The sequence below is a fragment of the Syngnathus typhle genome, linkage group LG10 (assembly GCF_033458585.1).
Source record: "Syngnathus typhle isolate RoL2023-S1 ecotype Sweden linkage group LG10, RoL_Styp_1.0, whole genome shotgun sequence".
In the NCBI taxonomy this organism is placed as follows: Eukaryota; Metazoa; Chordata; class Actinopteri; order Syngnathiformes; family Syngnathidae; genus Syngnathus; species Syngnathus typhle.
This window is the reverse complement of record NC_083747.1, coordinates 11,421,686-11,443,778: the sequence shown is the minus strand read 5'-3', so window position 1 is coordinate 11,443,778 and position 22,093 is coordinate 11,421,686. Positions and strand designations below refer to the sequence as shown.

General features: G+C 45.5%; 1 protein-coding gene across 2 annotated transcripts; it reads right to left on the bottom strand.

Annotated features, from left to right (window-relative positions):
* Positions 1-566: 566 nt before the first annotated feature.
* On the bottom strand, positions 567-21,586 carry ephb6 (eph receptor B6). 2 transcript variants are annotated; one of them, XM_061289889.1, is made up of 19 exons: positions 21,120-21,225; positions 15,204-15,268; positions 11,787-12,059; positions 10,289-10,458; positions 9,918-10,213; positions 5,119-5,274; positions 4,448-4,722; positions 4,280-4,361; positions 3,853-3,977; positions 3,612-3,774; positions 3,405-3,519; positions 3,277-3,332; positions 2,931-3,047; positions 2,607-2,854; positions 2,325-2,543; positions 2,100-2,249; positions 1,800-1,984; positions 1,576-1,734; positions 567-1,488 (listed from the first exon to the last, which is right to left on the bottom strand). In XM_061289889.1, the coding sequence occupies exons 1-19, from the start codon at positions 21,223-21,225 to the stop codon at positions 1,383-1,385; spliced, it is 3,066 nt and encodes a 1,021-aa protein (XP_061145873.1). In that variant the 3' UTR covers positions 567-1,382. The 2 variants fall into 2 exon arrangements, with proteins under 2 accessions (XP_061145873.1, XP_061145874.1); XM_061289890.1 differs by lacking the exons at positions 567-1,488; positions 1,576-1,734 and adding an exon at positions 21,439-21,586 and having other exon boundaries at positions 1,841-2,249; positions 21,120-21,206.
* Positions 21,587-22,093: the final 507 nt, after the last annotated feature.

Below are 22,093 nucleotides of genomic sequence, written 5' to 3'. Positions count from 1 at the left end.
GGTGGTGCCACCATGCCAGTCTTGTCCGACCCATGCTGAGGCCAGCAGATCTCCCGCTGTGATTCGGTTCCAAAAATGCTGACCTCCACAAAGATCAATGAGTCCACCGTGAAGGTCATCCTGGGTTGTCAATGTCAAGGGCTGTCAGTGCGGAAACAAAAAAAAATCCTCTACTGTCATTCAGTCATGGCTGCTATTCATTTGTCTCGAGTAATGAGGGGCGGAACAATCCAATCATCAGTAACAATTCTGATGTTGGTATTGATCGATGTCAGCGTCATGAGTTTCTTTTACTCTCCTGTATGAACTGCTAATATAAACCTTGATCCAATACATTTACATCACAGAATTAGGTTATTAAAATGAAAAAAAAATGACCAGGCTTTATTTTTAAATGTCCACGTATCTATATTTACCACGAATGGTCAATGGGAACGGTGTAAAGCAGATGTATCAGTTGGGAGTACTTACATATATGCAGGCCAAAAAGTGATCTGAATAATAAAAGTGAGAAAATAGAGAATCAGAACTATATATGTGTTGAAAAAAAATGACAGTCATATATGTTAAATAAAATCTTTTCATTTATTTTACAAATGTTTCACAATTGCGGTGAACACTCACTCATACATGTAAACACAGCTATTTACGTGTAAGCTGACACGCACGCGCACACACGTGGTCATTCCCTTCAAGTGTGAGTCCGATCCGATCCGATCACAAGAGCTCTCGGTGTTTTGCAGTCCAAAGAAAACCAAAGTGAAGCGTGAGAGTTCTCTACAGTACGAAACCTCGTGGGGTGCTGTTTACACCAAAAAATGTCTTTTTGCCACAGAAAGTGAGAATAAAAGTGTTACGAACGTGGCTGCAGTCCGACCACGGATATGTCCTGGGGAAAATATGTCTTTCGGGGTTACTAAAATCTTTTTTTCCCCCCTCCTCAAGTTTAAAGCAACTACGCAGAAGAACCTTGAAAGGCAGCAACACTTTCCAGCCTTTGGTAAAATAAAGTCGCACGCACAAAAATACTTTGATCATTGTCTTGCCGCAATTCCTTGCTCAGGGCAACCTCCGCTGATAGATTATCAAAAAATAAAAAATGTCAAATAATAACGCCAACGTTCCGGGTGTGGACGAGGGGTGCCGAAAAGGAGACGCGAAGGAGAGGAAAACAATCAAGTCTGATTTTGTCTGAAACAAGATACCGTTCTCTTCTTCCTCATGGCTGGACTTCATTTCCCATAGTGCACTTTTTCGCTCCTTTCAGTCCCCGGACGTGACTTTGAATGTTGTGTTGAGAGTCAGTGGAAGTACAGTACATGCTGGTTTCCTTCAAGTTTTGGGCCTTCAAGTTTTGGGCCTTCAATCACCGAGGCTTGCAGTCAAACCTCCACCTGGCCTTGAGTCAGATGGGCCTTGAGTTGTTGGGCGGCGTTGAAGATCTTCCTCTGGTGACCCAGCAGATTCACGCCAAGGTTCTGGATGTCTCTGATGGAGACAGCGGAAGAGTCAGGAGAGTTGGACGTAAAGGTTGACGAAATACCCCCCCCCCCGCAAGTTTTTGGCCGGACTCACTCCACGGTGAGGCGGCTGACTCTGTCCAACGTGTCCAAATGCGCCCGAGCGAACTCGTCTTGATATCGCTCCATCCTCAGCGCCCGTAGCCAATCGCTGACTGTGGACACTGATGAGAAGTCTGTGGGGGTGGGGCTTAGCAGTGGCTGCGAGCAGCTTCTACAGATACAAAACAAATCAAAGACCCCGTGTGTGGAGACTCGGCGCATGGTCGGCGATCTTACCGCGTTATGTCCGTCTTGAGGGACACGGGATGCCTAATGAGGCGGTCCATGGAGGACAGGATGGACTCGAAGCTCGGCCTGTCCTCTCGCTCGGCCTGCCAGCATTGAAGCATCAGCGAGTGGAGAGCTGAGGGGCAGCCGGTGGGGGCGGGGAGGCGGAACTGCTCCGCTACAGCCTTCATCACCTGTGTCGAACATTGACAAAAGGACTCACATGGACCCCCGAGCAAAAGTAAAGCTCAAAACCATTCATCTTCCATAAAAGTAAAATTGAAGACTAAAAAGCTCCCTGGTACCCACTTCTTGATTGCTCATGTCCCAGTAGGGCCGCTCTCCGTACGACATGACTTCCCACATGAGGATGCCGAAGCTCCAGACGTCGCTGGCCGAGCTGAACTTGCGATGCTGAAAGGCTTCCAGAGCTGTCCACCTCACAGGGATCTTGCTCCCCTGATGCAGGACAACGGGAGCTGCTTAAGTACTCCACATTTCACTAGAAGGAAGTTCCGATCCCCCGGTACGCACCAGCGAAGCCGTGTACGTCGGCATGTTGTGGTCCATGCCCCTCATGAGTCGGGACAGGCCGAAGTCGGACACTTTGCACACCAGGTTGGAGTTGACCAGCACGTTTCTGGCCGCCAGGTCCCTGTGGACAAAGTTCCTCTCCGACAGGTAACGCATCCCAGCGCCGACACCTCGGAGCATCCCCACCAGCTGGAGGACGCTGAATTGATCCTCGTTCTCCTATAGAGGGCGACGAAAGGTCAATACAAGGTCAAACATAAGTTCTCTTTTTGATCGTCTCACCCTGAGGAAGGAATCCAGGGGTCCGTTCTCCATGAACTCTGTGATTATCCTTGCAGAGGGAACACGGGTAATCACGCCCTCTAACTTGAGCACGTTGGGGTGGTCAAACTGTCCCAAGACCCCCGCCTCACTCAGGAACATGCCCTTCTCTCGGTCGGACGCCCCCAAGCGCAAGGTTTTGACGGCGACCAGCAACTCCCGGCGGCCCGGTGGACGGTAGCGACCTCTGGACACTTCCCCGAACTGGGCTGCAGAGGACAAGAAGCATTGGTCATTATCGCCATCAAACAGTCACTGGCCCATTCCGAGAGAAATGAGACTTACCAGAACCAATCACCTCCTCGATCTTCAGGTGAGTGGACTCAATCTCTCGGGCGAATTCTTTGACGGCCTCGCTGGGGTCCTCGTAAGTGGAGGGGTCCACGTAATATTTCACACCACCTGGAGAAACGGATTCATTCTAAGTCACCACTAGAGGGAGCATGCACGTGCGAGTAAATCACATAGTACTAATGAAAGGTTAATTTAGAACTACAGCCGGGAATTTTTAAAATATTTTTTTCTGCTATTCTTTGGTTTTAAAACTTCTGTCTCGTTTTTGACGAAAACGTATGTCAACTGCAGTCAAAGAGGTAAAAAGAACCTTGAAAGAAAAAATGCATCCTCCCACCTCTGTTACTGATGTACCTCTGGAGCCTATCGCTGTATGGACTCGCCCTCCTTTTACTGACGCACAAAAGCAAACACATTAATTGCACAATATGCGTTTGGTCTGGTTACATTGGTCCACCGACTCACCTGCGAAAGACCACCACCACCACAATGGCCGCCACCACCAGCAGAAACGCTGCCCCTCCCATCACTGAGCCCACTAGCAGAGGAAGCTGATTTTGAACCTGATGTGAATGTTCTTCTATGAAAGAGAAGATGGAAATAATAATAATAATAACAATACATTGCTGAATGGATGCCATGTTAGCCTCCAGGATTCATTTTGAGCCTCACCAAGAGGCAGTGTGGTGAAGTAGACGGTGTTGCTGTAAGGACCGAAGCCGCGCTCGTTGCGAGCTCGGATCTGGAAGGCGTAGATGGAGCCTGCGATGAGCGAGCCGACGGTTAGAGTGTTGGTCTCGCTGTACACGCTGACCGCGCTGTCCACATCCGAGGCCTGTCAAAGCCACCACGGAGTCAACCGTGAGACATCTGCTGGTTCCTGGAATTAGCCCCACCACCCTGGTACGCACACCTTATCAAAGTATCTGAGCTGGTACTCTAAAATGTCGCCATTGGGTCTGTCAGGCTGCGGCCATGACAGGGTGATGGAGTCCGGGGCCCGGCTCAGCTGGTGCATCATGGGAACTGTACTGGGAACTGTGGGATACAATCATTGCCAAATTCAAAGGTGTCATTTCAATTCGTTTGCCAAGACAACATGCAACATAATCTCCCTTCCTCATTCATCTCGATCCTTTTAGTCATCCCACAGAGACTATAATGGGATCTGACGGGATACTGTAACCTCGCACAACCTTTCTGTCTGGACAGCGAGAGCGGAAAGAGGAGGAGGGCAGCGGGGGGCGCTCTTTACGCCAGTACCAAACATAAATACATTAACATCAAAAGCGGGCTTCACTTTCATCTCCTCGTTTTTCATCCCGTCCGTCCCAACTCACCTGACTGGCTCGTGGTAAAATTGATGCTTGTGTAACGAGCCGGGAACGGGCTCAGCGCCGATACCTCATTCATGGCTTGCACCTGGCACAACGAGAACAACACATAGCTCCTTTGAGTATCTGAGCAGGATGTCAACCCCAACCCAGGCTGTAAACCTGACAACTCACCTGTATGAGGTAGGTGACTCTGGTGAGCAGGTTGTTGAGGGTCACGCTGGTTTGCTTGAGGTTGGTCTGGACGGGGCTGAAGGTGACACCTTCTCCGCACCAGGAGCACGACGCCGGGTTGATGACGGTGGGCGAGGGGCAGATGCGACACACCACTCCATACCAGACTTCACTGCGGCCTCCCATATCCACCGGGGGGCGCCACCTTAAAGATACCCCGGCGCCGTCGCCGCTCTCATACTCCCACGACAAGGACACTGGAGCCGAGGGAGGAGCTGCGTAGAGAATAAAAGTGAGTTTGGATCAACAAAACAAGCGAGCAAGGACATTTAAGGAATGTTGGAAAACATGCACTCAATTGTCCATATTGTAATATTTGGATGTGCGTTCGACTGGTTATTTTTGTTGCAGCCCCTCGTCATGGCTAAAGTCGGCCCAGATGGGCCCTAGTTTACCCAAATGAGAACAAACGCTGTCAAAAAAAAGAAGATGGATTTACGACTGACCCGCGTGCGTGTTGACAAATGTGAAGCGAGGAGACCAAACGTCTCAACTAAAGATCTGTAAGAGGGAGCAGATGATGGATGTGGCATCTCGCTGCGGCGTGAGCAAGATAAACGAGCGCGGGACTCCCTCGGAGCGTGACCGACAAAAGCGCACAAAAGGCTCACTTGTGCAGGCTGACGAGTTGGCGTCGCCAGCCGCCCGGTAGAAGCCGCTGCGACATTCACACACACTGGAGCCCTCGTGGCTTGTTCTGCTGTTGGGGGGGCACACCGCGCAGGCAGCGGAACCCGAGGCCGGCTTGAAGTAGCCCACTGAGCAGCCTGCAGGAAGACACAAAAGAAACATCTTTCGGTTAATCAATAATAACAATAATATAATAAATAATTACAACTGTCAATGTTTTTTTTATTTTTAAAGATTGTTCTCATAACATTATGTCTTAAAAAATTTAAATGTCACCATTTCAAAATTTCAATCTTATATGCCTACCACCGATTTTTTAAATATTTCCTGGAACATTTGAAAGATTTTTTGTGAATAATATGAAAAACTAATGACAATAACTATATATTAACAATATAATAATAATAATACATGTTCTTATTACTATTATTACATTTTTACTCCTCCTCCTCCTCAACACATGTGCTGTTTGGTATTTTCCCTCACAGACAAATGCAACCACAGCAAAAATGATTTCGGGGCCGAGCATCCAATTCTTGCGAATTAGTGGTGAAAGGCGAGGGCTGTTATTAGCAGTAAGTTGCGTTCTGCTGCTGAAAGGCTGAAACGCTGGCCGGCGTCACGCCAGGCCACTGGCCGCCGCGCAAGAGCCGTACATGTTGTGCTGGCCGCCATGTTGTTTTGCTGAGGGTAGAGGCGACCTATTTGAAAGGAAGCCGCACATTGAGAGGAACATCGATAATCCTTCTTAACTCGGACTCCAATTTGGACGCTTGGAAAGGGAAACGCTTGAATCAATATTAAGCTGTGACTCCCACAAGCTGTTATTATTGAAAACACATGAAAGAAAAGATTGAATAAAAAATAAAGTGATAAAATGAATGGAATTTGTCTGCTAGTATAAAACTGCCGGCTAATGTATTTGACTGCTTCCAAATGTGGAGCGTGCGTCGAGTGCTAATGTCACACGTGCGCTGACCGAACGCCGAGGTCGAGGCTAAACGCGCCCGTCGCCGCGCTCGCGGCCTCGTTTGTCCCGAGCTGCCGCTGCAAGACGATTGAGTGTTGATGAGTTGCCATGCCTGCAAAGGCCATGCTTATTTCAGCGCCCGACGGGAGGAACAATCAAAAACAGAACCTTTATTAAATCTGAAAAAAAAAAGGGGGGGTGCATGAGGATTGCACCATTGTGGGCATGTGCACAACATTTTTTTGGGGCATGTGCTTGAGCGCTATGCAAAAGAGGAAGGAAGAAGAAGCAGGAAGTAAAAGATAAAGAGAGAATGACACGATAAAAGCCTTTCGGTGTTCTCGCTTGTCGGCTGGACTCGAGCGTGGCTTTTATATAGGTGTGAAGATGGGAAAGGGCAAAACAGAGCACCCAAAACGGCCATGTGAGTTCTTGACTTGGAGGAAGGAATGAAGAAAGAAAGGAAGGAAGACAATGTTAACGGCAGCTTTCCTCCATCTTTAATGCTCCGTGAGCACATCGGCCGACGTGTCGGCTTACACGTTTGACATGAAACATGAATTGGATGAAAAGCAAGCATTGAGTATTTGTTGAGTGCAAGACAAAAAAGCTCTCTATATGTTGTGCAATAAAGAAAAAAAATGAAGGGTTTTTTTCTGTAATGATGGTTTTAGTTAATTTGGTGGATTCTGGCCTAATCGGTATTACGCTCGGCGTGGTTTTAATTGCACCGAACCTTCTTGTTTCTATTTGGGTAGAGTGGGATTTGAAAAAAAAAAAAAAAAAGCAATGTGCTATTCAAAGAGAGAGACATGAGGGCAGCTGGATGCGTAATTTCATGATCTCGACATAATACTTTGCTGCTGCCTGGATCAGTGACCCACTTTTTCTTCTTGTTCTCGCTCTCTCTCTTTCGACTCCCAGCATAATCTGTCGCACACACACACACACGCACGCACGCACTCAGGCACAGATGCGAGCACACCGCATCCAGTGAATCACACATTCGCTCAGCTACTGGCCGACAAATCATGTCCATTCTTTTGTTTCCCTTTCTCTTGTGTACGTGATGAGGTTGGGAACGAGTAAACACTAACTAGTGAGTGAAGACGAAGAAAGAAGATGATGTCGTGGCAGCCAACACTGCAAATGTTTTCAACAGGCACGCTCCAAAATGGTCTCAATAGATTAGCTATAGCTGAAAAAGAAGAGGGCCAACTCCATTTTTGCGGCAATTTTCCCTTCCTGTAGGAATACTTAGTGCATGCCGTGTTTTCCAATCTTTATCGAGCCAAGGCGCATATTTGAGATCACATCACGGCACGCTACTGCCAAACAAAAATGAAGTATTCATGCGGAACTGTATACTATATCGCTACGTCACTCCATCACTGGTCGGTTCTTTTTCCAACTTTCAGATGCTCGTCGATTACCGCGGACTGCAAAAAGCCCAAGGCAGGAGGAAATCATGCTTAAGACAATGAATGTCGAAAATTTGGGATCATTTGAAACCGAATATAGAGAAAATACACAACCGCAAAGCTATGGTAAAGTAAACATTATTAGCTAATTGAATATAGTCGTTAGCTAATCTAATATAGCCTACCACGAACAAAATGTGATCCTTTCATTAGTGTTTAGGGTGGAGGGAGGAGAGACATAGCCGCTTTCAATCAGTTTATCAAACAGAAAAAAAATAAAGATGACTTGTCGACGGCCTCAACTCAGGTCACGCAACAAACACGCAGCATGGCTAACGCTTAGCCAGACAGTCAAAGCTACATTCTCATTGATGCATAATTGGTTTCCCCTGCTCAGTCAGTCCTATTTCGCGCGAATGCCCTTCTAAGCTTCTCGTTCACCCACACGAGGCCTCACAAATGTCAAGAAGAGACTCATCAGTCGGCCAGAACCCAAACAACATCCGGCAGCCGGCCGGCCGGCGCGCACGTGTGCGCTTTCAAACGAGACGAGAGGAGATTCGGCACGAAAACAAGCTTCCGAATGTCACCGTGACCGTATAGCGCGGGCGGATGTTCCGCTCTACTTGCTTGTGACAAACTTTTTGATGAATAATTAAAATGGGACTTTTTCAATTGCTTTCTGCCAAAATGTCAGCTGGGTTTTTCTGGGCGCAAAATAGCAAAGCCTTTGTGACGCTTTGTCATCACTCTTAAAGTTTCAAAGGTTGTGTCGGGGGGGGGGGGAAGTACAAAACTAAATACTCAACAACTAATAATATTTGGGAAACATATTTCGATCAGCCACATGAAAATAGCTTTAATGAAGTTTGTTTTGTTTCGTTGTGACATTTGGAAAATAAGTGATGGAAAGCAGCCGCTTGCAAAGTGCCTCCTACTTGTTAAAAACAAGCGGCGAGATGAAATGCAAATAAGCAGACGCACTTAACAGTGAGAGAAGTACGTGTTCTTTTTTCAAGTGAGGTGTCTAAACTATTAACATTTCGCCGACGTTTGTCAAGTTTGGATCGGAGCAGCCAATGACATTTACAAATGGGCCAGAAAACAAAAGAATGCACGTCCACGTCATCCCGACCGTCATCTGGCAATGTTTAATTACCAGTGATGATTTCATCACCATTTTGTCTCTCTTGTAATCATCGACGAATGGCTCAACAAAAACCCAGCTCATCCAAAGATGGTCGCAACCGTGAGATCGCTCGCAAGTGCCTTTCAACCAAGTTTGGACGAGAGAAAAAGCCTTGACATATTTCACAGCTGAGTTGGCGCGACTGAAACAGTCATTGTCATGAGCCTCCGGATTTTGGCAGCAAAATTCGGGAGGAACTTTGCTTGCTAGCGTACATACCGTGGACCCAATTAGACAATTATAGAAAAATAACTTCCGCAGATTTTAATTTAAAAAATCTCGCCTCTTTGGCGTTCCCGCGTGCATACGCTTGAAAAAGACAACCGTTTGTTTAAATTGCATCCTATACTGGTCAATCCATGCCGACCACCAGCCGTTGCATTGCCAACCCCCGCTGTTTCCATCATTTGCTCACAGATGAGTGGCCTTTACGTCCCCGTGACCTAAATGTGTCACAGCCCGCTCACATGATGACTCTACTCCCCCCCCCCCCCGCTGTCCTCTTCTTATATCTCGTCACTGTTCGCTCATCTCTTCATTGTCCCCCAAAACAAAAATAACAGACGTGCAAGCCCCGGCCGGACAGACGACGTCGGCATTATTTCCTAAACTATATGCAGTGCGCTTTGCTGTGCTCTCTGATGAGTTGGACCATATGGACGCAGTTGCCGGCGGAATCTTTTAAATAGATGGTGAAGGATTCAGAAGCGTGCGTGCGCTCATAACGGTGGCGTGCTCTTTAGTCCAGCTTGCGCGATTTCCAGCGTGATGGCTGAAATGGGCTCAATATTCACTGACTCACTTTTATACCGAGGCCAACTGAATACAAATCTTTCAAAACGGAATCAATATCCAATCAATCAAACTTGAAAGAATTGGATAACATATGGTGGATACGTTCTGCGATTCCATACCGGTGTGCTCAATTTTTCCGATGTAAAACATTTGCTCAAGCATCCCATCTTAAGCTTGCTTCCATCTAAACTTTCCATCACCACAAATTCAAGTTGTGGACCAAATTGACAGCATCTCTACTCAAGGTGACCGCAGTCCTTTTGCTTATCTTTTCACGCGGCAAAACATCGCCAAAGTCATTTCTATTCCTCCGCAATCAGACCAGGCATCATCGAGGCTTATCAACCCGCCTGTGCCCTTTTAATCCTTCCACATGACGGCGTGATTATGCCGACGCTGGCTTACCCAAGCAGGCGGATCCGTTAAGGTTGGGTTCAAAGCCCTCATCGCAGACGCAGACGCCCACGGGCACCATCCACTCGCCCTCGGCATTGCAGTGCATACGAGGCCCGTTGCCCCCTTGGGCCTTGCTGTGGGGGACACAGGTTCCGCCCACGGGCACCAGAGCCGTGGCCTCGGCCCCGGAGGGTGTGGCCGGGTAGGACGCCAAGTACAGGCTGGTGGCGGGACAGCGGCGGTAGAAGACCGACACTCCCATGAGGGAAACGCAGGCGCCGCTGTCCACAACGGCCAGGACGAATCTGCCGAGGGAGGTCACATGAGCCAAAGTTCTCGCAATCTGGAGCGGAGCAGGGCACGCGGGTGCGCGTCTTTACCCGTTGCGTGTGAGCGGGGCGAAGCTGCGTGTCTTGATGTTGATGCGGCTGTAGCGGTTGGGTTGGTACTGATGTGGTGAACTGGGCTCCACCTTGGAAAAACTCTTGTCTGCTGCGATGGTATCAATCTTCACCCAGCCCTCCCTGCTCTCCTTCTCGCCGCTGGAAGGCTGCACGGACGCAAGAGAATATTAATTACGTTAATAGACAGAAGATGATATAAACGACTCTGTAGCATTTTTAACATGAACAAAATAAAAAGATAAGAATAGAATTGTGATATTAAAAAAGTAAAACAGAAATAAGAAGTTTTCTTTATGTCCTTTCTTTTTCTGAGAATGTCATTTGAGATGGAGAAAATACAAATGTTTGAAACTAATGTATAAGGTTTTTAGTTCCAATATTGACATTTAGGGAGCAGCACGTTTCAGATTTCAGTTCAGAAATTAATGGATGACTCAGAAAGTTAAAATAAATACAATCATAAGCGAATGATATATAATCTTATCTGAAATATTGACACAGTAGATGGACGCGTGAACTTTGACCACTAATACACTCAACGTTCAGTTACTCACTTGAGGACAAGATAACAACTAAGACAATTACCATTGCTGCCTAGTGGCCTGGCATGCAAACTACAGCATTTTCATCATTATTATTTTTTTTGTGGGTTTATTGTCATGTCCTCAAAATATACAATGGAATCAATCTGACTAAATATAAATGCAAGACAAAGTGAGGAGCAAGGCAAATGTTGATTAGCCTCCAAGCAGGTCGTTGCAGGAATTTGCGTTCAAACCCTCTCGTCGACTTTCAGCGCTTCCTGCTCCTTCCTCATCAGGCTTTGATTTGCATGTTAAAAAAGGCTTCTCATCTCCCCGAAGAGCGACACACTCATCTTTACAAATATCCCCCCCTCCCTTACTGCCGATGGGTCCCGAAATGGGTGGAAAAAGCAGAGAAAACTTCTTAGTGAACTAAATAAAACATCTTTGCAAAGGCCGCCACAGCCACTTAGGAAGCCTTTAGAGGCAATTACTTGGACGGCGGTGATGTTTTGAGAGATGACAGCGACATCTTTCCGTACCCTGCGAATCGTAGCTTATTAGCTTCACATCAATGTGATGTAAGGCGTCGTCTCCTCTCGGCAAGAACACAAATGATGATTGCATGATTAGGCAATTACTTGCTTGTACAACAAGGTTGACATGAGCGTGCGAACGGCAAATGTTGCGTGTTATCGCTATTAAGAATACACGTGTCAAGAACTATATGCAACAAAGTGGTTTATAGTGTCTTGGAATCAGTATAATTATAGTTTTCATAAGTTTACATCTTAGTTTTTCAATATGAAGATGTTGACGTATGTGGAGTTCAAGGTATTGTCATTGATTGTGTTATAAAGTTAACCATATATGATATTCAAATGCGGTAGATAGAAAATGCCCGACATATTTTCGTGTCTGTGTACTGTACATGGAAGCGACGGCCTCACCTCCGGCGCCCAAGTCCTCTCCAGTTCCCGCTGGCTGTCGGCCTGCTTGTAGTACAAGGTGAGCGTCTCTCGGCAGGTGGGCGACGGGTTCCGCAGGCTGGCGCAGTCCCGCACCGAGAAGCGCAGGGTGACAAAGACCCGCGGGGCGGCGTGGCGATACAAGAAAGGCGTGGCCAACCAGTTGTCTTTGGTGCGCGAGTTCTGGTTGACGTTGCAAACCTCAAACGTCCGGATGAGCCTCCCGCGGTCGTCCAGGACGCTCACTTCGTCCCACTGGAAGGAACGCAAACAAATGCTTGTTAGAGTACCGTATTTTCCGGACTATAAGGCGCACGGGACTATAAGGCGCACGGGACTATAAGGCGCACCTTCAATAAATGGCCCATTTTAAAACTTTGTCCATATATAAGGCGCACCGGACTATAAGGCGCACGATTAATGCATTCATTTTCTGAGACAGTCCTGTATAGGGGCCGACCATTCGCACCGACATTCCACGAACCATTACCATTATGAATGAACTTGTAAATATGTAACTATATATTTTTATACTTCATCAATGTTTTTAGCTCACCCCAACCTAGGACTGACTATTTTCACCGCAATTTGTTCTCCTGCCATTTCATTTGCATATAAGTTCACTTGGACGTTTGCGTGACTATCGCATAACATGAACATAAACAGAGGCCAGCGGTGTCATTATGGTGAATCCTAATACTGTCAACGCCATCATGGCTTTTGAGCACTTCATCCATGAAGAAAACCCGGCAGCGCCAAAGCCGACGAGTCAAAATGCAAATGCAGTCCCCGTGGTTTAGCTTCACCAATTATTCGCTGGCAGTGTGAAAAAAAAAAGGCTTGCGCAGCCCTCGGTCCTTTTATGTCATAACGTTGAGGAATGATGTATTAAACATGTTCATCATTCTCCACGCAACAATGGCAGGCCGAATGGGCGGGAACGCTCGCTCAAACAAAGTGCGTGTCTGTCTTTGTGCGACTGTGACAAAAGTCTGAATCATCGCACAACATTTGGTCCAATTAAAATAATGATGACACACAGATAATAACGCTGTCACAATAAAAGGGATGGAATGTAATTTGAGACAAAGGACAGAACTGGAAGGGAGGCAGCATGCAAACACCAACTGGTTATAACATTAGGTTCACCTACACAAACGAAAATCTGCATTCTACAATTGAGATGTTGTGATGCCCCTCGCGTGTGGGCAAGGAGAACAACGCTCACACATGCACTTGCATCCATTTATTGAACAAGACAAAAAGCCAAACACACAAATCGAAAAATGAGAACACTGGCTTGGAGCTGCTGTAGGCCACAACTCATGTCCAGATGCTCAAACGCAGACTCGGTGTGGGAGACACACACACACCACGAAAAAAAGTGGGCTCACAGATTGTGTGTGTGTTGGTGGTGTGGGGGTAGCTAATAAGTAACAAACAGAAAAAATAGGAACAACTCACATATATGATTTGATTTGATCTGAAATGCCAGCGAGGCTCGTAATCCCTCCGGTGACAAAAGAACAGGGCGGGGTGGCGGCTCAGAACCCAAACCAGGACACACAAAGACACACACTTACACACACACACATTTCAGCAGACATATGGACGTGATGGAATTGGGATAAAGGCGTGATAAGAATGCAAACTGCTTTAACTGAAGTCATGAGTTGTGTTGCACGGACTCCGAGTGGGAGACCGAACGAAGTGGTTGTATGCATGTGAAAGGAGGAAAGATTGAAAGGACAAGAAGAAGGAGGAAGAGGAAGGAGGGGGCGGGCTGTCATTTGGAGCACGGAGACACAGCAAGGACACGGAATCTCCATGTGCCCTCGAGCCTTGGAAAAAAAAGATGGCATGTGGGGAGAAATGTACGGAAGACACACATGGACTCAAACATACAACTAACAGTACCGCATGTGTTTTTTTTGCTCTCGGTCATCCAAACATATCTTGGTCTCACATGCACTTGCCATCATCATGCACATAAGCACGGCAGGCATGTGCAAACGCGCACATTCGGGAGGGATGTCAGTGTTGGATAAATTCTTTCAGCGTGACTCATTGAACAAAGCTAGAATGTAGGGTAAGTTTTAGGGACATTTTCAGGCTCGGGCTAAAATGAACTTTTTTTTATTTAGGCTGATTCTAATATTTGAGTGAACACATTTCTGATAACTAAATAATCCATCATTTATTTAAAAAATATATGTATCATTAATAAAATCTCTTTTTTTTTAGGGCCCGAAATAATTAAAACAACAAAAAAATGAATTATAATTAGGTCTGATATACTTAAAAAAACAAAGAAATTAATTTGAGGATTACTAAGAGTATTTTTTTTACAAGAACTCTCCTGTGCTGAATTTAAAGACATTAAGTGGAGTCGTTTTTATTGGGCAGTAAGTGAGTCGACTGTGTTCACACCCACAACAGCGCCTGCCTACAAAAATACCAAAAGATAGAAAACACCAACATTTGAGTAAACATTGTGCTAGACTTCCACTAAGCATGAAAAGAATGCTCTAACAATTGAAACTGAAAGCAGTACTTAAAAATAAACAATTAGCAGAAGCAAAACACCTTTGTTCGCCTTTCCATACTATACAAAGTGGCTAACTGAATTTTCTTGAAGTTATTGTTCACTTTTCATTTACTGATAATGACAGTGGATAAAAGGTGTGTGTGTGTGTGTGTGTGTAATTAGTAGACATAGTGAGCCAGAATCACTCACAGATGAATGAACTTTACTGACCCAGGACATGACCCTGGCACAGTCATGCAAGCAGACATGCACACGCAGACACGCATGTAGAGAAAGGCAAATCTAGGCTTTAATCACTGCAATCTCATCATGGATGAAATCATATGACAAAGAACATGTGGGGGGGGGGCGTCTAAGACCAAAACTTTTTCTGGTCTTGTGGTGTTGTCGCCAGCGTTCAACACACCTAGAAATAATTACACATTTGCAGGCCCACTTCTGTCATGGAGGAGAAAAGCCCCCACAGCATCCGTATAATTTGCCTTTTTTTATGTTCTTTCCAGTTTGAGGTAGCTTGTAATCATGCAGTGACTTCCAGTAGAGGAGACAACGCGCACATCTGCACTTGTAATCCCGCCATCTATTCATTTTCAGCCGCTTATCCTGCTGGAGCCTGTCCCGACTGGACTGGAGTGAGAGGCGGGGGCAACCCTGGACTGGTCGCTAGTCAATCGGGGATGAAGCTAACTTTCAAGTTATAATGGGACTGAAGCAGGGGCGTGGTGGCCAACAGGGATTTGGGGGAAATGTCTGGATTTCCCCTAGGAACAGTTTTTTTTTGCCGTACTGGACTAACTGAAATTGTTCCCATAAATGTCAATATGTGAAATGTTCCTGTTGTGGTTCCTTACCCCCGTGTCCGGGTAAGTGGTCCAGCCCAGCTCGGAGGTAGACTCAGTTGTGTCCAGCAGCATCACTGTCACAAAAACAGATACAGAAGGTTATTAGAAGGTTCAAAATTGATGAAGAGATGTGTCATGCTAAAAATAGAACTTGAGCTCCAAATAAAAAGATGGACGCAGATTATCAGACCCTGGAAGAAATCCAGGTCCGGTGCACGTTGCGCTTTGATCCCCCCCCCCCCACACACACACACACACCCACGCTGTGTAATCACAACACTCTCCCGCTATGTGCGAATGTCAAAGATGATAAGACGTTCCGAGAAGATGCACGCTGGCACGAGGCTCCGGTGTTCGCAAAATCGAACGGATCGACCCGAAAAGGGTGACCTCCATTGAAGGTCAACTAATGATAATAATGAACCGCTGGTCAAATTTTCAGACAGCCAATTGAAGATTTTTCCACTCATTGGTTTTCAAGCACTTGATAAAAGCAGGATCCACTTCAAGGCAGGGCGCTGCATTCCGACACATGATGGCCTCCCACACAAAAAGGAAGCAGCAACGAAGGTATTAAAAAGATGGTGAAACATGTTAAAACACATTTTGAATGCACTGGCTGAACAGGAACAATATGCAGCACCAATGTATAGCCCAACACAAGCAGAAGTGAATCTAGACATAATTAGACAGTGATTAATAAAAAATTAATTTAAAAAATCACTTTAATGAGGATGATGTCATCTCGAGGCATTTTTTTTTTATTATATCGACTCATTTATCTAAAGCAGTGTTTCCCAACCTTTATGGGAAAAAAGAATGGGTCCTAAGATTGACTCTTGAGGAACACCGCAGAAAAAGGAGAACTGAATGTTTTGTATATTGTGTTTTAAAAGCCTTTAAATCCAGTACGGGAAGTAAAAAGACAAATACCGTTTTTTCCATGTATAAAGTGCAAAATTTAACTAATTTATTGTCCTAAAATCTGGGGTGCGCATTATACATGGGTACAATCTTTTATTTTTTTTTATCCGGATATCATACGGAGGCCGCCATTACAGATGCGCTTTCTTCTCTGCTGTTCACTTCAAACACGCTCCATACGAACACAATGCTCTCGTATCAGACGCTTGCTCGACAGTGGCGTAGCCAGGAATTTTTCCAGTAGGGGTGCACGCCCACAGGAAAAAAAATCGAACATCACCCACGCCGTTCGCTGATTGCTAAAACAACATCCGGGTCCGGGAGGCAAACGGTGAATGGATAACATCGGGCGCATAGAATAGCACAAGCACATTCGCGCAAGACTGAAAGAAAGAAACGGCATGAAAATGAAGAATCGAAAAAGCTCGATTTTTTTCAACCGGGGCGCAGGGAGTCCTAACCGGGGCGCCGACTTAAGTAGGAGTCAAAATTTGGGTGCGTATTATACATGGGTACAGGCTTTTTTCCAGCATCAACATGCCATTTTTAGGGTGCGTATTATACATGGGGGCGCATTATACATGGAAAAAACGGTAAGACTCATAAGGAATGAAGACAACAACAACAAAAAAATATAAAATATAAAAAAGTTAGTAACTCTCATAGACTAATGCAAAAAAGGGATGGATGTCACCCACGTGTTTGCTAAATTTGCTTTGGCCTTAAGAGACAGTATGAATCTCTTTTGGTGGTTTAAAAATAAAAGGAAATAAATGCTTCCCCTCGAAAAAAGCCAGACGGGAAAAGATTGCTTTGTCACTTTTCAAGCAAAACCGCCCCATTGTGTTAGTACACACTTTTTGTTGGGACGGGGGTCTACACTTAGAATCTGGCCACAGGAATTTTTCCAGCTGGCTTCCAAATTTCCCGCTGGCCGCCGTCCGCTCCAGTCTGGTAGCGAGCACACTTAACCAAAGTTTCCTGTGCATGGTGAAGCAAAAAACTTCCCGTTGGAATGTTTTTTTGGGGAGGTTAAAAAAATTGCATGGGGAGAGGCGCTTATTTTCTGACGGGCTGCAGTCCACGTACAGTAAGTCATGCTTCGGGGGGAAACATCTACCTCTGGTTTTGCATAAATAATTCTTACCGGGGTCATACAATTTTGATCACAATTCATGGCACACGATTGTTCACTGAAAAGGAATTTCTCATCTGTGCGTGGAGAAGATCTCTGCCTTGATGGCAGATAGCTTAAATTCAGTCACAGGTGATGAGAAGAATATGATGTCATTTGCGGATTATCTCTGACTGAGCTGTTAAGCGGATCAGTAATGAAAAACATTGGCATTTTCTTTGCAGAGGATAAAGAATATATGTTATATTGTTTGTGTCGCTCGACTGTTCCAAAATTTTCTCCAGTTAACGTAATATGATGAGGCAATTTCTCCTATACGTTCTTTGACAGTCTCTGAGGGAAAGCCAAACTATGATTGATAATCTCATGACAAAATCATTTTGACCCCTTTGATTTATAATCTTCATGGAACCTAACATGCGTGTTTTTGGTAAGTGGGAGGAAGCCGTGAAAGCCACGCGAGCTCATGGAGACCACGCAAACTTCACACAGGAAGGTCAGAATGCAGCCAAGCATGAGTAATAACACGTTTAAAGATTTAAAAATGAATATTCACGTCTTTCTAGTTCCCGTGTCTTGAGGGAGTGAGATAGGCTACTAACTATGCGAAACAAACGTGTACATAAGCGGATCGTCGCCAAGTCCCGCACGCAGTTCTCGTGGCGTGACATTTGCATGGTGAATAATTCACGGTGACATCACGAGGTAAAGCGTTGAGTGCACACCTTTCAGGGAATTAAGACCCCGCGACATGGACAAAAAAGTGGTGGTGGGGGGACTTTTGCTGGCAGGGCCACTTGGCTGTAAAAGCCTCTTTATTTAACTCTGTGACACACACACACGCACTCACACACACACACTGCCACAGCATCTCCGTTCTTGGTCCATCTGACAGCAGAAACACTCGGCTTTTGTTCTTGACAGCTCGGAGAAGTGCTGAGTCTGCAATCTGGACCTGAGTGCTGTTGCATTTAAAGCACAGCGCTTCACTCGCTGCTTCTTTTACCAGCTCTTCCATCATGTCCCCTTGTCTACTTTCTTAGTTTCACTTCTATTTTTACCAGTTTTATTATTTTTTAACCACAAGTATGTTAACCCTATATTGTATTTTAAATACAGGGTGTGAATACTTTTGCCACTTCGTAGTCATCTTCTTCGCATCCTGCTCGGGTGTCTATTATTCAGAGGGGAGAAAAAAAAAGTGACAGCAGGGTCCGACTGGGTGTACATTAAAAGCCGCCGCCTGAGCCGTTGCCTTCGCCGCCATTGTGTTTGTCTCTCGCCGAGCGCGAGCGTGGGTGAGAACGGTGCAGTGTTGACCCGCATTAGTTCACGGGCGACCTCCTCCGCTTGGCTCACAGCTGAGCGGCCTTCCAACTCGCAGCCTCCAAATCCGCTTTCCACATTTGCCGCCACACTCTCGCGCGTGCAAAGTGTCGTGTTTGCTGTCGCCTGCTTTTGGGCCACATGTTACTTTAACGCCTTACACAATCCGCCAAAGACTTTGCTTTTATTATTAACAAATGCCCCAGGTTGTATTACAGCTTAAGAGCAACGCTAAGTAGAATAAAATACACTTTGAAAATTTATATACCCTTCAATTATGCACACTCTTCAAACTGATAGGTCGAAAATAACCCAAATTGGGTGAAATAGCCAACCCAGTCAATGCTAGCTTATTTATACCCAACACATAAATAAAATAAAATAAAATAAAATAAAATAAAATAAAATAAAATAAAATAAAATAAAATAAAATAAAATAAAATAAAATAAAATAAAATAAAATAAAATAAAATAAAATAAAATAAAATAAAATAAAATAAAATAAGCGGTGTGACACACTATAACATTCAGTCAACACCAACAAGACTTCAACATGAATTCCTTAGCTCAGTCAAGGCTGAGAAAAATGACCAGTCTCATGTAGTCAAAAGCTGTTACACCTGCACATTGACATTTCCTTGTAAGATGGCCGCACTTGCAAGCATGCAGTCCTCCGACGGATGCTCCACCCACAGACAGTCGGTCCAGGACGAAGCCTCAAGCAAACCATCATTACGCGCGACCACAGACGACCAGCCCTACGCCAAGAGAGCAGGGCCTGATGAACCTTAGTCCCGAAATAACCACGGCCGTGTCGTGTCAAAAATCCTGCTTGCTGCACTCTTTCAGTTACAACAGACAGCGACCTGAACAGAAGGTTCCTTTCTTTTCCGGCCTTGCGTCGACAGACTGTCGCCCGCCCTTTGTTTTCATCATCATCCCGAAAAGACGGCTTATCACACTTAACGACAGAGCGACGAGCTGCCTAATTAAGTTGCAGCTTGACTGGAGGAGAAGCGCTGGAAGGGCCTCAGGTGCACCTTCTTGCCGTCCGTATGGTGACAAAGTCCACACGCCATCATCACAAATCTAAATCACACACAATGTTATGTGTTGCCAGCTCACCCGTGACTCAAGTAAGGACAAGCGCTGCAGAAAATGGTCGGATGGCTTGTGCGGTCAACTTGCTGTCTTATTTGTGCCTACAAAATAACTCAAGTAATATCTCGGCGGTTCAAAGAACAAGCAATAACATTGTTGCACACAGAATGTGCCCAGACAGACCCGACATGCCAGGGCGAGGCGGATCTTTACGGATGCCCCCGCTATTGGGACATTTGTGTATTACGCAGAGCTTCATTTCAACGACATCGAGTCAGTAGGATAAGCTCAAGTGTGGTGGCCTTGCTCCCGCTCTTTCATCCTCATCCAGGCCATCTGCTGCCAGCACTGATCGATGGGCGGCCACACGCTGACGTACAAGTTACCTCTTTGATACGCACACACACAGAGATGATTGAGATTTTTAAATAGATCTGAGCAGGATTTTTAAATTATTATTATTATATATAATTATTTATAAAAGTAGGCTTGTTGCTATTTAGTAGTTACATATTTGTTATAACCCTAAATATATTTATTTACAGACTAATAGCAGTGGTCCTAACAATGATCCCTGTGGAACACCATTGGCATCAGGCATCAGTTACATTAAATAGGGTGTTTTCTTAAGGAAGGAATATAGTTACAGGTTTTCATTGTGATTTATCACAGAGAATAATAATTTTCCATGGATGCCAATTCAGTTTTTTTAATTAAAAATTTTGAACAGGTGCAGATCCAAAATGTTTTTTTTAGTAAGACCGGTTTCAAGGGCACAACACACATTGACAGACAGGTACACCCCTCGCCTCCACGCGCGGATGATATCTGAGTCATTAGACGACTATCACTCCAATCTCTCAAACCTGCCCACTCTCATCTGCCCAGGATAAAATCTCACTTAAACAATCTTGCACATTTGCCTCTATAGGCACTCAAGAATGTAGATGGGGGCAGGGGGTCTCTTACTTATGAGCGACAGAGAAAGTGCGTGTGTGTGGTGTGTGTGTGTGTGTGCGTGCGTGCGTGCGTGTGTGTGTGTCTGTGTGTGTGTGTGTGTGTGTGTGTGGGTGGTTGGTTTGCTGGTTGGCTGGTTGTGTGGGTGTTAAGGGTTGCCTGGCTTGAGGGGGACATCAGAGAGTGAGGGGGAGGTAGCTTGCGCAACTTATTCATTTGTATCTGCTACCTTATCTCCATATTGTTCTGTTTGCTGATGAACGATAAGCCCCAACATGCACCTGGCAACACACACACACAGACACACACACACATGCACGCTGGAACAAGGTGAGAGGGTGTTATTCCTAGCAACAATTGAATTCCCATACATTGCAGTCGGAGTTCCTCAGTGAAGACTAACTTTGAGCGAGCTCTCATCACAATTAGAACATTATGGAAAATGAAATATTCATGAGCGTGAGTAAAAAGTTACTTCTTACCTTCTTCAGCTGAATTGGGCCGGAGAACGAGACAGAGGCACAGAAAGACGCTCCACATCTCCACTACAGAGTGACACTGACAGCGGGCTGGGGAGGGAGAGCGCATGAAAGAGTGAGAGATTGTGTGTTTGAGTATGTGTCGAGGGGGGGGGCTAGGGGTAGGAGGAGTCTGCTTCCACTATCAGGAACAGGAGGAGGATGAATGAATGAGAGAAAAGGGTGGGGGGGGTTGTGATATTTACAGAAAGAAAAAAATTGCCTTTGTAAACAATGCCATCGTCATGGAAACAAGAGAGCTAATAAGAAGTGTGAGAGTCACCTCAATGTCAGCCAGCATGTTGTGGCGTCCCTCACATGTCTATGTCATGCACACTTTTATTTGTGAAGTCACGCCTGGCCCACGCACGCCACACACTGGTCTCCTCAAAGCATTGCAGCTTGTTGACTGGGCGCTTTTCATGCCCCAGTTCCCTGCAATGAGGAAGACTTGAGTAGACTCTTGCAAGGGAGATGTTTGCCCGCCGGCTCGACACAATTCAATGGCCCCATTCCCAGCCGGTCGGGGGCGTGGGGGGCAGGGGCGACTAAATATGGGTATTTAAGTCCAAAATGATTATGAAAAAAAAATGCTTGACTTTAGTGACATTTGTCTAGGGGTCAAATCATAGTACAAACAATATTATACCTCTTACTTAATGCAAGCTAAATCTATAAGACAAAAAAATTTACGTATAATAAATCTGATGTGTCGGTCTATTATGTTTATTGTTCTGCAGATAGAATTCGAATCTTTGTCATTGCAGTGAACCTTTTTTTTCCCAAAAGAGGCTTCAAGTGGTTTCATGTCACGTGGTTTTACGCCACTCCTAGTTGAACTTTACTTTGGAACTAACCCTAAAACAAATAATTGCACATTAAACCACCGCATAATTTAAAAGTCTTAAGAAGACTTCATGCAAAATGACCAGTCAAGG